This window comes from Trichomycterus rosablanca, chromosome 6, assembly GCF_030014385.1.
Source record: "Trichomycterus rosablanca isolate fTriRos1 chromosome 6, fTriRos1.hap1, whole genome shotgun sequence".
Classification (NCBI taxonomy): domain Eukaryota; kingdom Metazoa; phylum Chordata; class Actinopteri; order Siluriformes; family Trichomycteridae; genus Trichomycterus; species Trichomycterus rosablanca.
Window position 1 is genome coordinate 38,543,353 of NC_085993.1, and position 14,784 is coordinate 38,558,136.

The window sequence follows — 14,784 nt, forward strand, 5'->3', positions numbered from 1 at the left end:
TGCTTTATAAAACCATAAAACGATATCTAAGTTAAATAAGATATATTACTGAACAAAAAACACAAACCTTTCAGCGCAAGTGTAGTGCTGGACTGGAATTAGACGATGTTAATCTTCTCTAGTGCTTCATCTAGATTAGAATCACGTGGTGTGTGGTGTTATCCTAATACTTTATAAGAAAATAAATTTAAGCTTCACTGCTGTTTAAATTAGACTCTTACAGCCTTTTATTTTACCAAAGGCTTTATCTCAAATATACTAATGTGTCAAGTGCAAACCTAACTGTCAGAAAAGTTGGGACACTTTGTTAAATGCAATAAAAACAAGAATCTGTAATTTGTGAATTTACTTGCACGTTAACTTAACCGACAGAAGTTTTCACTGGTTAACTTAATTGTATTTTGCAAATATAAACGTCTGAACAGATACACGTTTGCCACTGTGTTAAATTACCTTTCCTATTCATTACACTTTAACTCATTTGAGAACTGAGGATACTAATTGTTGGAGTTTTGCTGGTGAAATTTTTGCCTGTTTTCTCTTAACACAAGACTTAAGTTGCTTAACAGTTTACAGTCACATTTGTCTGATTTGCCATACATTTTAAATAGGAGACAAACTGTCTTGACTGTGGACTAGCCAAACACTTTGTCTACAAAGCCACACTGTTGTAGTGTATTCAGAACAAGGCCTAGCATTGTCTTGCTAAAATAACCATTGTCTTCCTAGAAAAAGACGTTGCCTCTACCATGATGTTGACTTTCGTACCTTTTACTAATAACATTCTGGATTATCCTTTTTGTGTGGCAGAGAACTCTGTCCATTTTTTTAATGCATTTTCTCCCCCATTTTCCTCCCGATTTAGCGCACTCAATTTTTTGTCTTCCGCTGCTGAGAGATACCAGATTGCATCCAAGGAGAGCACGTAGCTGTACACGCCTCTAACAACACACGTACAGCCCTCCTCTACTCGCCCCTGCTTTCTGCACAGGCGTCTCTTCCGCCAATCAGGGTCCTTACACAGCGTATAAAGACCCACCCACCCACACATAGTCCGGCCCCCACTCTGCAGATATGGTGGCCAATTAGTATCTGCTGCAGGCACTGCCAATTATGCCCGCCAGATGGCACCCAGCCCACCAGTGGCAACACCGAGCCTCGAACCAAGGAGTTCAGAAACTCGGTGCTGGTATGCTAGAGGAATATCCCGCTGCCCATTTTTTCTAAAAGCAAGCTGAAATGTGAACTCATCTGACCACAGCATATGTTTTACTGTCTTTTGGTTTAATCTAAAATGAGCCTGGGCCCAGAAACATTGTCCTTTTTGTATGGCCTTTTCTTTCAGGTTGCATAGGTGGACTGTGTTATTAAAAGATGCAAACAATTTGCTATCTTGTGTTTATTTCTTGTTATTTGTTCATATTCACAAATAAAATCTTTAGTCAGCCAAAACATTAAAAAATCATTTTTTTTTAATTAAATAAAATTACAATTAAGAAATCACACATTACTGTTGTTAATTTTTGTATTTTTATGTAGTTAGAATACTTTAATTCTAATTTGGCACAGTTTAGTAAAGCGGTAGATTAGAAATTTGCTTCCAATATGCTCATGCAGGCACTACTCAGTTGAAGATCCATTGTCTTTGCTTCTGGTCTTTGGATCTATGCAAAGTCCCATTATGATTTTCTGAAGGCATTACATTAATTTACCTTCAATGTGTCCTTGGCCGGTAGTAGGAAAACATAGTAGCCTAAAGAATCCCATATGGACACAGACTAAACTTCTCACGGACAGTAAATAACAGTGGCACTCACAAGCTGCTCATGTAACAGTATTTTATTTCTATATTCCGTTGAGGCCCACTGACTAACACAATACAGCAAATTAATTCAATCCGCTTGGACACATCAAGCTACATTTCTACAAAACTCAAACAACTTTGGCATGCTGTTACACAGTTTCCACATTCAAAATCAACATGAGTTGAGAAGTTACAGCACGGCAACAGATACGCATTTGCATGCAGCTGGACATTACGTGTTCACTAAACTTGTGGCTTAAAATGCCACAGAAGTTACATTGACAGTATAAATAAAACACAGTTCTACATAATTCACACACAGACTGCTGACAGTACGTTTGTTACTCACTCTGCCCAATACTGTATACAGTACATCTAGAAGCAGCTTTTCAGAGTGGGTCTATAAGAAGGCAGTGTGCTACGAGTTGTATCCACATTAAAACTTCACAACACTAGCACATGCACTACAGTACTTATATTATTAATACAAGTCTTGTATTTTTAAAAAACAAGCAGATCCAAAACTGTCCAAAATGACATGACTACTGTTAATCTTTTTTCATTAATGAAGGAATTAATAAACCAGCTTAATTTGTGTGGCGTACACTCACTGGTTTATTGTGTGCAGTGCTTTTATTCCTGGAGTTAAAGGGGTCATACAGATGCTGCTTTAAGCCGTCAAGCTTTGTATTTAACTAACTTTCTTAGTAACAAGGCTGACAAGCTGCAACTTAAATTGTACATTGTATTCCAATAACTTTATAAATGCAACGTTATTTTTAACTTCTCAATTTGGTTCATGTGTGCTGTATTAGATGGCCGAGAGTTAAAGAATCAACACACTGATCTTAACCACTGAGAAATCAAAAAGTAAAAGTATAATTAAAAGTAAATTGCTTAAACAGAAATAGATTCTGCTTGCATAAAAGCAATGTAAAGTTCATTTTGTGAGAATTGGTTTTATAAATTGTCACTTATTTAACGTGTTGATTTCTTTCTTCTAATTATATTACTACTTCTATTATTAATATTAATTCCAATTATAATTTTATTATAATAAAACATTGAACTAAAAATATGTTGAATTATTATTTCTATGCATTCCCCTCCCCCAATTTCCCTCCCAATTTAGTCATATCCAATTACCTAATCGCATTTCGCTATCTCTGATTCTGCTGATCTCCACTCCCGCCCGACGAGAGCCATGACTTACACATGCCCCCTTCCAATTTTGTACAAACTACAAGAGGCGGATTCATATGGGGATATGTATCATGCACAGAGAGTTAAACACTAATCTCCATTATCCCCCATCTCTGTGCAGGCGCCATCGAATCCCCTTTGGCCGTTCCCTATTGACGGACGAGCCAATCATTGTCCGTGAAGGTGCCCTGCCTGCTGGTAGCAAAAAACTTCAGATCTGGTGTGCAAGCGTGTTTTATTATTACGCAAATTATGCAGTTATGCAAATAATAGTTTTCAGTCAGACTTGACAGTAGCCAACTACAATAAATAAGAGCCATCATGTTTTAAAATCACATGATTTTACTATATACAGTTTGTTTTATTTACAGTTTTGTAACCTCGTTAACTTTCACTTCCACCCCCAGTGTTCTAAACTGGACATTTAAAGCTACATTACAAAGCACTTCTAGATCAATGATAAGCTAAATTATTTGGTTTGAATGAAATTAGATAATGTAACACAGTACGTTATTTTTCCAGCCTTCTTTGTTGTAAAACACCATGTTTATCCACTCAGTCTGTTAAGGCTTGTAATGTGTGCTTTTTATGGGTCAGTATCTTCATCCTTGTTCTTCATCACTGGCAGTGTTTGAGCGCTCCTGAAAAACATTAAACAAGAGCCAGTGAAAGTAATGCTTACATGCGTGATGTAGTATTACCGTTCTTCCTTCCGGTGGCTATGTGCTTCTTAAATATGTGCAATAATTAAGTAAGAAAAACCTCTGCTGCTTGATGTCCTCTGTAATACAAATCCTGGTATACATTATGCATTGTTAAACTAAATAATTACATTTTTAAATATAATCATCATCATTTTCATGTTTTACCACCAGATTGTTGTGGGTCCGGTTTCCCCAGAATCACTGCAGCAATGCAGTAATACACCACGGTAGGGCTGTCGCGCTAACCGCAATTTTGAAATATCGCGGTATAGACCAGCCAACCGCAGGGCATGACAAGCAACCACCACACCGCGATATTCACGTTTTTTCTTTCTTCCTTCTCTTTTATTTATTTTTTATTTTTTTGCAGGGTCCATTTTGTTTTATACGCTTACATTCGGGCATAATCAATGTTAAATAAATTCATAATGAAAATGAGCTAGGAGCGACATTTTCCCGCAACCTGTTCTCATGCGTTGCTGCTGAGTGTCAGGCTTTGTGTTTTAAAATGTAAACAATGGCAACAGGAATTATAGGCAAGTTTATTAATGATTAAATTGAGTTCACACTCAATAAATACTTGTAATTTAGACTATATTTAAACAGCCTCGGCGTACTAAAACACTTAATGACGGTTAATATGGCATTGCAGCCTGCAAATATTCTCTTGCTCGCTTGCTGGAATGATTTAAATGTATTTTTTCGTTGAATAAAAATGTATTGAAATGAATAATAACTTAAAATGTAGTATATATTATGTTAATTATACCTACTAAATAGATAGTTAATAGTGGCGCGATAACCAGGCTAGATTTGCTCTGCTCTGTGTATAAGTGCAACATCGGTAACGTCGGGAACATCGCTACCCCACTCAGATCCTCTCTAAACCACATCAGGTGAACTTGTTGGTTCTTCTAGCGAGCATGATAACGCAGGTTTAAGGTCTTACAGACTTTATTCTATTTTTTATTTTTTTACCATATTTTGATTAGATGTGCGTTTTTAGCCTAAACACTTTTTTTTTTTCGTTTCACAGTGTATATCTAGCCTAGGCTAGAAGCTAAATTTAAACCTTTTTTTAATAGAGAAAAGACGCGCATCCCTGCTCTGTTCTGTATTTAACAATAAACACGCTTTTCGTTGGTCTTAAAGCTGTCTCATCTTTGTCATTATAAAGCAATAATATACCGAATCATAGCCTAACAATAAAGCTTGTTTATATAGCTCTAAAATCCAGATCAATTAAGTAATTTTCAAAAACAAAAAAAAATGGCGATATTACCGCATACCGCGATATTGAGACGGGCTGAATATCGCAAGGGAAAATTCTTTCACCGCGACAGCCCTACACCACGGACAGGACACCAATCCAAATTGATCCATGATTTGTTGGCAGCGCTGGGGATTCAAACCCTGATTCCCAAAGGTAGTGGGCTAGCATAATTTACACAAAAAATTTACATTACCATTTAGTAAAACTTCTGTCACTGTATTTCCACATTCTGAATTTAAAATACACTGCCTCTAAAATTATACCTAAATTCATTAGGAGGAAAGGGGGATTCTGGTTGTCCACATAATGTTACAGGCTTCAGCTACTTTGTGACATTTCCTACAACTTTAGGCTACAGCAAGTAATGCTGTAACGCTGTGGTTAAAGTTAACTGGATGCAGTCTACGGCATTTGCATGGTAGATACTTCAGTGCCTCAAAATTATTAATTAAATGTTAGCCAATTACACCGCAAAGCTCCGATTTAGAAATACCAGGCACAGCTGTTCAACTACATTTGAAATAAGTGGATTAGATTTTATTTCTCTGGCTGGTCTATTAGCAGTGTTTTTTTCTTAATGATTTGAAGTGGTCACATTCAAACACAAGCTACATTACATCAGGAATAACCTTATGATTCACTGGATGTTGACTTGTGCATTGTAAACCTATTTTAATGCATCACTCTTATGACAACAATTCTGTATTATTATTATTATTTTTACTTGTTTACATGCATATGAAACACACGCGTAATGGTCCCACAACCCACTTTATATTTAAGGGCTGTTTATGCATCTCACCTCTTCCTGTTCTTCCTCTGTATCATCATCACTGACGACAGGTTTGGCTCTGTTTCTTCCTCCCCTTTTCTTGCCCTTACACCTCTCAGCACTGCGCTCTTTCTTCCCCAGTTTAATCTTCACCTTTACTGAACGTGCTGCCACACACAAACATCACACAAAAATATCACACATAGATCAAATATAGAAGCAGCGACACTTGTGTGGTAGAGGAACAGTGTTAGAATTTTAATGTTGTATTGTATTTCGTTTTTATTAATTTTTTTAGTTATGTAATTTTAGTTTTAGATTATATAGAACATTTAAATGTATGTGTTCTATAAAATAAATGATTATCTAAATAGCCCATAGTGTCTGTTAGCAATGGAAGTCTACATACTTTTGGCCATTTAGGTATTTTTTGTAGTTTAGTTTTAGTTACCAATAATGAAATTTCTGTACATACTCTCAGATTCAGAACCTTCATCCAGTTCCTCCTCCTCTTCTTCACTATCCTCTCCATCACTCTCTTCTTCCTTTTCAATCTTCTGCCTCAGGCTAGTAAACACAGACTGTAGCACGATAGAGTCCTCATAGATCTAACCACATACACACACACAATACCAACCACAGTGATGTTATAGGTACACATTTATTTCAACTGACATGTATCCTTATGGATTCTTACCGTATTATGATAAAATTCATATTCATTCATTTTTACCTACCACTTCATCCTGGTTTGGGTCACAGTGGGTCCAAGACACCCAGAAACACTGGTCTAAATGCCAATCAATTACAAAACACCTCACACTTTGACTCACTTGTATACAACTAAGGCAGTTTAGATCAGCCAATCCATGTTATGCATGTTATTGGAGGGAGGTGGGAGTACCCTAATGCAGGGTTTTTCAAACCCAAAAAATGGGTGCAGAGAAAAATAATACTAATCAAACAAAACTAATTTTAACAGGCATAAAAACTTGTACACGAACACCCCCTTGTGGAGGCTTTATGTTACATCTTGTAAACCACAGTGGGACCAGATTGTAGAGCATAACAGAGAAAGTAAGATGCATTGTTTGTGTTTCCTGGGTTGTGTAAAAAATCATGGAAACCCAGATAGACACAGGGAGAACATGTAAAACCTCTTTCACCAAGAAGCCTAATGCTTTTAGTAGGGTCACCTCAAGTGAACAGGTCTAAGGGAAGAGGCCAGTATGTTGGCTGGGTAGCAACCAATGCATGAAATTGGTTTTCATGGGCTTACCACCTGCAATGTGTAAAGTGGAGGCTGGTGGGGGTGTTTGTTTATTTTAGGCAATAGAATTTACATGCAGTTAAAACAGGCAAATGTATGTGTGCATATGGATAATGTGAATATGACGTTAATATTATGCATGTATGTGCTCCTCACCAGAGAACCCTCCAGGTTAAAGGTCTGAGCATTCTGACACAGCAGCATCACGTCTCTCTCCAGGTCATTCAGGCTGCGGTAACGATGGCTACGGATTCGCTCCTGCATCATACAAACTTACATTAGCTTTTACTATGTACATACTGTTCACAGCATTAATAATTGTTAAATCACAGTAACAGAAAATCCTTGTTTCTCACTGGATGGTAGGTGTGTATAATCTCAGTTCATTGTCTTGTTTCACCAATTCTTTATACTGGTTAGGGACTCGGTTATTCCAGCTTTCCTTGAAGGCACTGGCTGCAATGCAGTAACGCACCAGGATACCAGTCCATCATTGGGCCCTCTTTCAGACATGGGCAATCATGTCTGTATCCATGACTGAAAAGTATGACCAGCATCTGTGATGGCATGGTGGTGTATCAGTTCATATATGTGAAGGTACTATTAATTCAGAGGCTTATATTGGTATTTTGAAGAGACATATGCTGCCATAAATGTCACATCTTTTCCCAGCAGGACAGTGCCAGACCTTATCCTGCAACAGAATGGCTTCAAAGACAAAGTGTGTGTGCTTGAATGGCCTGCCTGCTGTCCAGATCTGTCTTCTATTGAAAATGTATACTTTAGTTTTCATTTTTTGACAGTGTTTTAGAATTATATGTACACTCTACCTCAAATTATCTCAGGTTTCTAAATATTTGGCCATGTCATGCATGTAACTGTTCACATGTGATGTTCTTTGTGTTTACCTTGATCTTTCGAAAATCGACAGGTCTGCGGATCAGCTCATAGTACTCAGGCAGCTCTTTTCGAGACGGCAACTGGATGAAGACCTCGCTCAGCTGGCGCCCATTACTGCTACAAGAACAAGGTGAGGGTTTTACTGGTGCAAATGCTATGATGCTAAATATTTTGCAAGGTCTGACATGTTTTCGTTTGTGAGCAATGACGATTGTAGTGGAGTAAAAGGCTGTTGTGGGCATGACTATAAGGTTACAACAGCATGGCTTAATAGTTATAGTGTGCGTGTGCTTGACCGGCCTGCCTGCAGTCCAGATCTGTCTCCTATTAAAAGAGTATAGCGCATCATTAAGAGCAGAATCTGATAACGGTGACCATGGATTGTTGACAACCTCAAGCGAATTTAAAGGCTGTCCGGGTCTGTGTTTTTTAGGTCCTGATTTCTTACTATTTTTATACAGCGGTACCTTGAAACTCGACGTCAATTGGTTCTGGGAGTGGTGTTGATTTTAAAAGACGTTGAGTTTCAAGGTATTTTTCCCATAAGGATGTATGCGTGTATATAAGGCTGAACACTTCAAAATTTCGAGTTTAGGGGACGTCGAGTTACAAGGTACCACTGAACTACTTTATTTATATCTACAGTGTTCTCCAGATCTTTCTACCTTACTCACAATAGACAGAACAATCTAATATTGACCTCTGTGCATTCAAGCAGATCCTCTCACCTCTCTCTGTATTTGATAACAGCTTCCACAATCTTCTTCATCTTCTTAGTGAGGCTGGGTGGGTTCGGGGTAATCTTCTCAGCTGGGGGGCGTCCACGCTTCTTCTGTCTTTTGATGTCCTCGTCTTTATCCCTTGCAAAGCGAGTTGCAGATTTGGATGGACCAGCATCTAAGTCTCGATCACGCTTTCTTTTGCGGGTTGTTTTCTTGTGTCGCACTTCCTCCTCAATCTCGTCCAGAGTTCCCTCTTCTATAGCCTACATGGAGGATGAGGTAAGGAGAAAGATGAGTGAACATTTGTTTAGTCATTTCTAAAATAATATTTTGTTATATCTTTAGCTATTCAAATGCATTGTCTCAATCATTTTCTGTTCCATTGGCAGTAATACAACTACTATCTATAATTTCAATCAAGCTACCACAATAGATTAATAATTATATTAATTGTCTACACAGGGCGCTTGGGTGATGCTGCGGTCTAATGCACTAGCCTACCGCTACTAATATCTTGAGCTCCTGAGTTTGAATCTCAGCTTTGCTATTGGCCAGCCAGGTGCTTACACAGACATGATTGGTCATGTCTGAGGATGGGCGGACCGAATGGGATTCCTCATTGCTGCTGCAATTGCAGCCTCTGCTGGCTGGTCAGTGGCACCTGCACAGAGACGGTGAATAATAGAGAGAAGTGTGTGACTCTTCATACGCGATACTGACCCCTGTGTGAACCTGCCTTGTGCTGGTTAATAGAAGCGGTTGGCTACTACACACTTGTCAGAGTGAGCATGTGTTAGGTACGGCCCTCCTCGGTCAGGGTGGGGGTCTGCAGCAGTATAGAAGATACAGTTTGGTAATTGGATATGACTAGATCATTGTCAAACACAGTCATGGACAGTGGGAAGAAACCAAAGCTCCCGGAGGAAACCCACGCAGACACGGGGAGAAGATGCAAACTTCACACAGAAAGGACCCAGACTGCACCACCCTGGAATCTAACCCAGGACCTTCTTGCTCTGAGGCGACAGTGCTACCCACCGAGCCACTTTGACACCCAAGTTAAATAAATAAATAAATCTATTCTTTTCTGTTTGGATTTCAGGTTACATTGTGACTTTTACAGACTCATTGACTTCAGACCTTGAGCCATTGTTTCTCAGTGAGTGAGTCGCTGTAGTCGACCTCCTTCCTCTGCCGTGAGCCACGGCCAAACATCTTCTCTGCCTCCTCCTCACAGGTGAGTCGCTCCACCTCGGCATCGTCCTTCATGATCCAGGTCGGCAGCTCATCCTCCTCCATCAGACGAGGCTTACGCTTTGGGTTCCGAGCCTCCTCACGCCGTCGGTCTAGATCCATCCGCTGCATATGTGAAAAGAACATAAAAAAAAGAACATTGGAAGAACGTGCTAAACTCACCACACACAGCATTGACACACTTTAAATGACACTAATTTAAACTGTATACGTTTAAAAAAATATGAAAACAACATACCATGAACTGATCAAACTCCTCTTCACTTCTTGCGATCATCTGATTTACCGTCTCATCATCGGGAACTTCATCCTCCTCCTGACCAACCAGGAGGAATAAAAAGAAAAAGAAAAATTAGAGTTGAACATATAAACAGGACACAGTATAGGTATTCCTTTTCTCAAGCTATAAGAGTGTAAGTATAAATTAGTAAGACCTCGTCCTGTTCCTCATGCTCCAGGATGGCCTGCAATAATGCCCGTCGCTCGTGGCTGGAGGATTTCTGGTCAAACATGCCCGCCTGGATGACCTTCTGGTCCACATTGAGTTTGTACTTGGCAGCAGCAAGGATTTTCTCCTCCACACTATTTACTGTACACAAGCGTAATACTCGCACCTCGTTCTGCTGCCCAATCCGGTGAGCCCGATCCTGAGCCTGCAGGTCCTACCACATTCAAGATTTGTTTTGTTTTATTAAAGTGGTTATGTTTAATCATGGCGTTAGTTTATGTAGCATTAATAACAGCTAGACATACATAATGTATTATATCATAATAGTATTAAGAAACTGACCCTCAACTAGTCAAATTCTACTTTTCATTATTATACTTACAGTTCACTTCAAATATTTACATACAGTTGTGAAAAAATATATGTCATGGCATTCTTAGGATTTTAATTATTTTGTTACAGCCTTTCATAAGATTCTGGAGTGTATCTGTGGGGAATTGTACACATTCAGTCAGAAAGGCATTTGTAAAATCAGACAATGATGCTCAGGGCTCTGAGTTCCTCTATCGCAAACTTGTCAACCCATGTCATTATGGACCTTGCTAAACCAGCTAAAACTGTCAAAGGATCCTTTACCACATTTTCAACACAAAGTTGGAGGCATCTAATTATTTTTCTAATTGATTTGATACATCTATTGGCACCTGATATGGCTAAAACACTTAAACCTAAGGATAAGGATGCATGTCCACATATTTTAGGCCATATAGTGTATTTTTATACATTATAGTTTTGTGCGCTATAAGTTTTAGTGGTTTAGTACCTGGTGAGGGTTCCAGTCGCTGTCAAATATGACAACAGTGTCGGCACTCTGCAGGTTAAGACCAAGCCCCCCTGCCCTGGTGCTGAGCAGAAAGATGAAATTCTGTGACTCTGGATCATTAAAGGTCTTCAGCAGCATGCCACGGTCCTCTGCTTTTGTGGTACCTACAAACACCCATCCATAAACAGGAGTTACTATGTTTTGAAATGTATTTATCCCTTAAACACACTTAACACCAGGCACAAAGCAAGAATGTACCCTGGACAGGGCAACACACACTTACATATTTACTTACTTGCCTATACTTAGGGGGGCTCTATTAGCGTCCCATTGCCACAAAAATCATTCAAGCAGCTCTAAAATGCCCAATTTATGAATAAATGGGTGAATGTGTGGGTGTGTAATGCTCTATGACTGGCACCCTGTCCAGGGTGTATTTCTGCCCTAATTTTGGACCAATGGACATTCTTAATAGAATAAAGTGGTTAGTAAAAAAAAAAAGAATATATGTTAATATAAAAAGTGCTGAACTCCTCGGTTTAAAACTCGGTGTTGCCACCAGTTGGCTGGGCACCATCTAGAGGGAACAATTGGCAGTGCCTGCAGCAGACACTAATTGGCCACCATGTCTGCTAGGGCGGGATGGCCGGACTAAGTGGGTGGGGTCTTCAAACACTGTGCAAGGACCCTGATTAGCAGATAGAGGTGGGCGCCTGTACAAAATGCATGGGCGAAAAAAATTGGGTCCGCTAAGGACTGTGCATGTGTCGGAGGGAGCGTGAGCAGAAAATATACCCTCCTCGACACAGTACCTGGGTTAAATATCCTCACCCTTCATTGTCTGTAAGTGGTTTTACATGTTCCAACTGCATCTGCATGATGTTTCTCCCACCTTCCAAAACACCACGAGGGTGGACCTGCTATTCTAAATGCCCCTAGGTATGAGTGAGTAAACGGGTAAATATGCAATGCACTGAAATAGATTGGTGCCCTTTCCACCCTATCCAGAGTGTAGTTCTGTAATGCACTACATACTTATATATGGCTCTGGGCATACTGTGGCCCTGATCAGAATAGGGCAGTTGAGAACTAAAAATGAGATGAGAGTGGATAAGCTGTTACCGTCCAGACGGAGGTATTTAAAGTTGCGGTAAGCAAAATAATCCTCCATGATGGTCATCAGTGTTGTCATCTGGCAGAAGAGCAGCACTTTGTGATTGGTGGCTCGGAGTTTGGGCAGAATACGATCCAGCACCTCAAACTTTCCAGATGCTCGATACAAGTCAGGGCTATTTTAAGTCAGAGGTTAAACAGGGTCACTGTTAAGCCTGACATACATGTGCTTTACTTTATATTAGGTATTAGAATAGAGACTCACCCTTGCACTATACCACCAGAGAAACCCAAGTGCTCCGAAAATGACTCCTGCAGTAAATCAGGAAGAATTTGAATATTGTAAAGGTTAGTTGTAAAAAGCCAAAAGTTTACATACACATGTGAATGATATGTATGTCATAAGTATACATTATATACATTTTCATCCAACATAATTAATGCTGTCCACAGTTAAGTGAGCCTTTGGTCCTAGCACCCTACAGCTTTTTTCCTATATTTGGTCCTCATTCCAGTCTGCATGCCAAATGCCCTTGTAATCTGGACTTGGGACTGGCACTGAGAGCACACTGACAAGTGCATCTCCCAATGGCTAGGCTGTTTTGGCCATTAGAAATTTCTTGAAAACCTCTGAGAGATTTCCTCACAATTATGTACTGTAGTACCTGCTGGTTATTTTATTGAAGTTTGCAGATGTCATAAGCTAATATGATGTTTTGTTTTTATATGTGGTCTGTTTTTGTTCTGTGGGCCCAGTGTGAATTGCCATTTGGGGATAAATATCGATGATTACATTCAATTTCATTATATTAAACATAACCTACAACAATGTGTTCATGTCAACTACATTCATAAAGAAACTATTTAATCAAAATTTAGTTTTGTTAAAATAAAACCATTTATTATTGAATTCTAAAGGGATGGTGAAGGAAGACTGCAAGGGGTGTAGTGTCTTGCCGCATGTCAAATTTTGGGGGTTGGATAAGGTATGCTTATATGATCGATGTAGACAAAATCACACCTCGATCTGCTGGAACATGTAGGGATGATTACAGATCTTCCTCAGCTGCATGATCGTGTTCATCAGGGTTTTAGTGCCACCTTTACCCTGTCACACACACACACACACACACACACACACAATTACAGAAGTACTGTATACATCCTGTATGTTTACATACAAAGCAGGCTGATCTATACCTTACATACATGAGCAAATACATACCCAGGTCAGAAAAAGTTGGGACAGTATTTAAGTATTTCTTATATTTACTTTGACTTTTTTTTTTATTTCAGACAGTACGAACCCAAGATATTTCCTGTTTTGTCTGGTCAGCTTAATTTTATTTGTTAATATACCTCCATTCTTGCATTTCTAAAAAGTCAAAGTAATTGTAAAAAATTGTAAGTGCATTTTTACTTGTATTTTCCATACTGTCCCAACTTTTCTGTTCTCCAATTAAACCCTCATCATATTTACCCATTATCATGAGTACCAGAGAGTTCACATAGCAAAACTCCCTCTCTACCTTTAAGGCCTCTGCATTTACTTTTCCTCACCTTCTTATCTTTCTCAGATCCATCGGTGAGCAGAACCCCTTTGGCTTGCATGTGTCTGTAGAGAACCCGCTGCAGCGCTGACATATCACACTTTATTACATACTCCACCTGCAGTAACACACACAGATATCTGATAGAACTGTGACATTAACTGAAGCTCTTAATTTATGTTTGTAGAATTTTAAACATTTACATTTATGGCATTTGGCAGATGCTTTTATCCAAAGCGACATACAACTGTGAGCAGTTAATGGTTAAGGGTCTTGCTCAAGGGCCCAACAGCAACAGTGGCAACTTGGCAGTGTTGAGTCTTCAAGAACCTCCTGATTACTGGTACATTACCCTAATTACCGAGCTACCACTGCCTGTGGTACATGATGACAGTGGCTGGTAGGTGTATGTTAATTGTCCAGATTTTTAGCACGTCCAATTTTTACCCAATTGCATTATGCTTCCTCCTCTTTACTGGTGCTGACCCCCGCCCCTGACTGAGGAGAGTAAACTGACACACGTCTCCTTCGATACGTGAGCAGTAGCCGATGGCATTTTTTCACCCGCTCCAGCCGAGTTCATATGCGAATCAGCCCTGTGCATGGAGAGCCACACCCTGATCAGCATTATTCCTCTACACTGTGTAGACGCCATCAACCAGCCAGCAGAGGTCATAATTGCATCAGTTATGAGGTCCCTATCCGGCTCCCTACCCTGTATGAACAACAGCCAATCGTTGTTCATATAGCCGCCGAGCCCAGCCGGATGGCAGAGCTGAGATTCGATGCGATGTATTAGAAATCCCAGCTTTGGTGTGCTAGCGTGTTTTACCGCTGCGCCACCTGAGCGGCCCGCCCATGAGATTGAAAACAGTTCGTGGCTTCTGGCAGCTACACAGTTTATAAAATAGACAAAAAAACAATTAGTTCAATTGATGACTTTTCAAG

At 39.6% G+C, this 14,784-nt stretch overlaps 1 protein-coding gene across 2 annotated transcripts in view; it reads right to left on the minus strand.

The window, feature by feature from the left end:
* Positions 1 to 3,488: 3,488 nt before the first annotated feature.
* LOC134317104 (transcription activator BRG1) overlaps positions 3,489 to 14,784 on the minus strand; it is a 28,554-nt gene continuing 17,258 nt past the window's right edge. For both annotated transcript variants that reach the window (XM_062997807.1, XM_062997806.1), the window contains exons 20-33: positions 13,847 to 13,954; positions 13,308 to 13,394; positions 12,552 to 12,598; positions 12,296 to 12,462; positions 11,174 to 11,337; positions 10,337 to 10,564; positions 10,141 to 10,218; positions 9,789 to 10,007; positions 8,655 to 8,911; positions 7,935 to 8,043; positions 7,183 to 7,284; positions 6,232 to 6,364; positions 5,787 to 5,923; positions 3,489 to 3,648 (exon numbers count right to left, since the gene is read on the minus strand). In XM_062997807.1, coding sequence (XP_062853877.1) covers positions 3,610 to 3,648; positions 5,787 to 5,923; positions 6,232 to 6,364; positions 7,183 to 7,284; positions 7,935 to 8,043; positions 8,655 to 8,911; positions 9,789 to 10,007; positions 10,141 to 10,218; positions 10,337 to 10,564; positions 11,174 to 11,337; positions 12,296 to 12,462; positions 12,552 to 12,598; positions 13,308 to 13,394; positions 13,847 to 13,954 — 1,875 coding nt within the window. In that variant the 3' untranslated portion in view covers positions 3,489 to 3,609. The remainder of the gene's footprint in view (positions 3,649 to 5,786; positions 5,924 to 6,231; positions 6,365 to 7,182; positions 7,285 to 7,934; positions 8,044 to 8,654; positions 8,912 to 9,788; positions 10,008 to 10,140; positions 10,219 to 10,336; positions 10,565 to 11,173; positions 11,338 to 12,295; positions 12,463 to 12,551; positions 12,599 to 13,307; positions 13,395 to 13,846; positions 13,955 to 14,784) is intronic.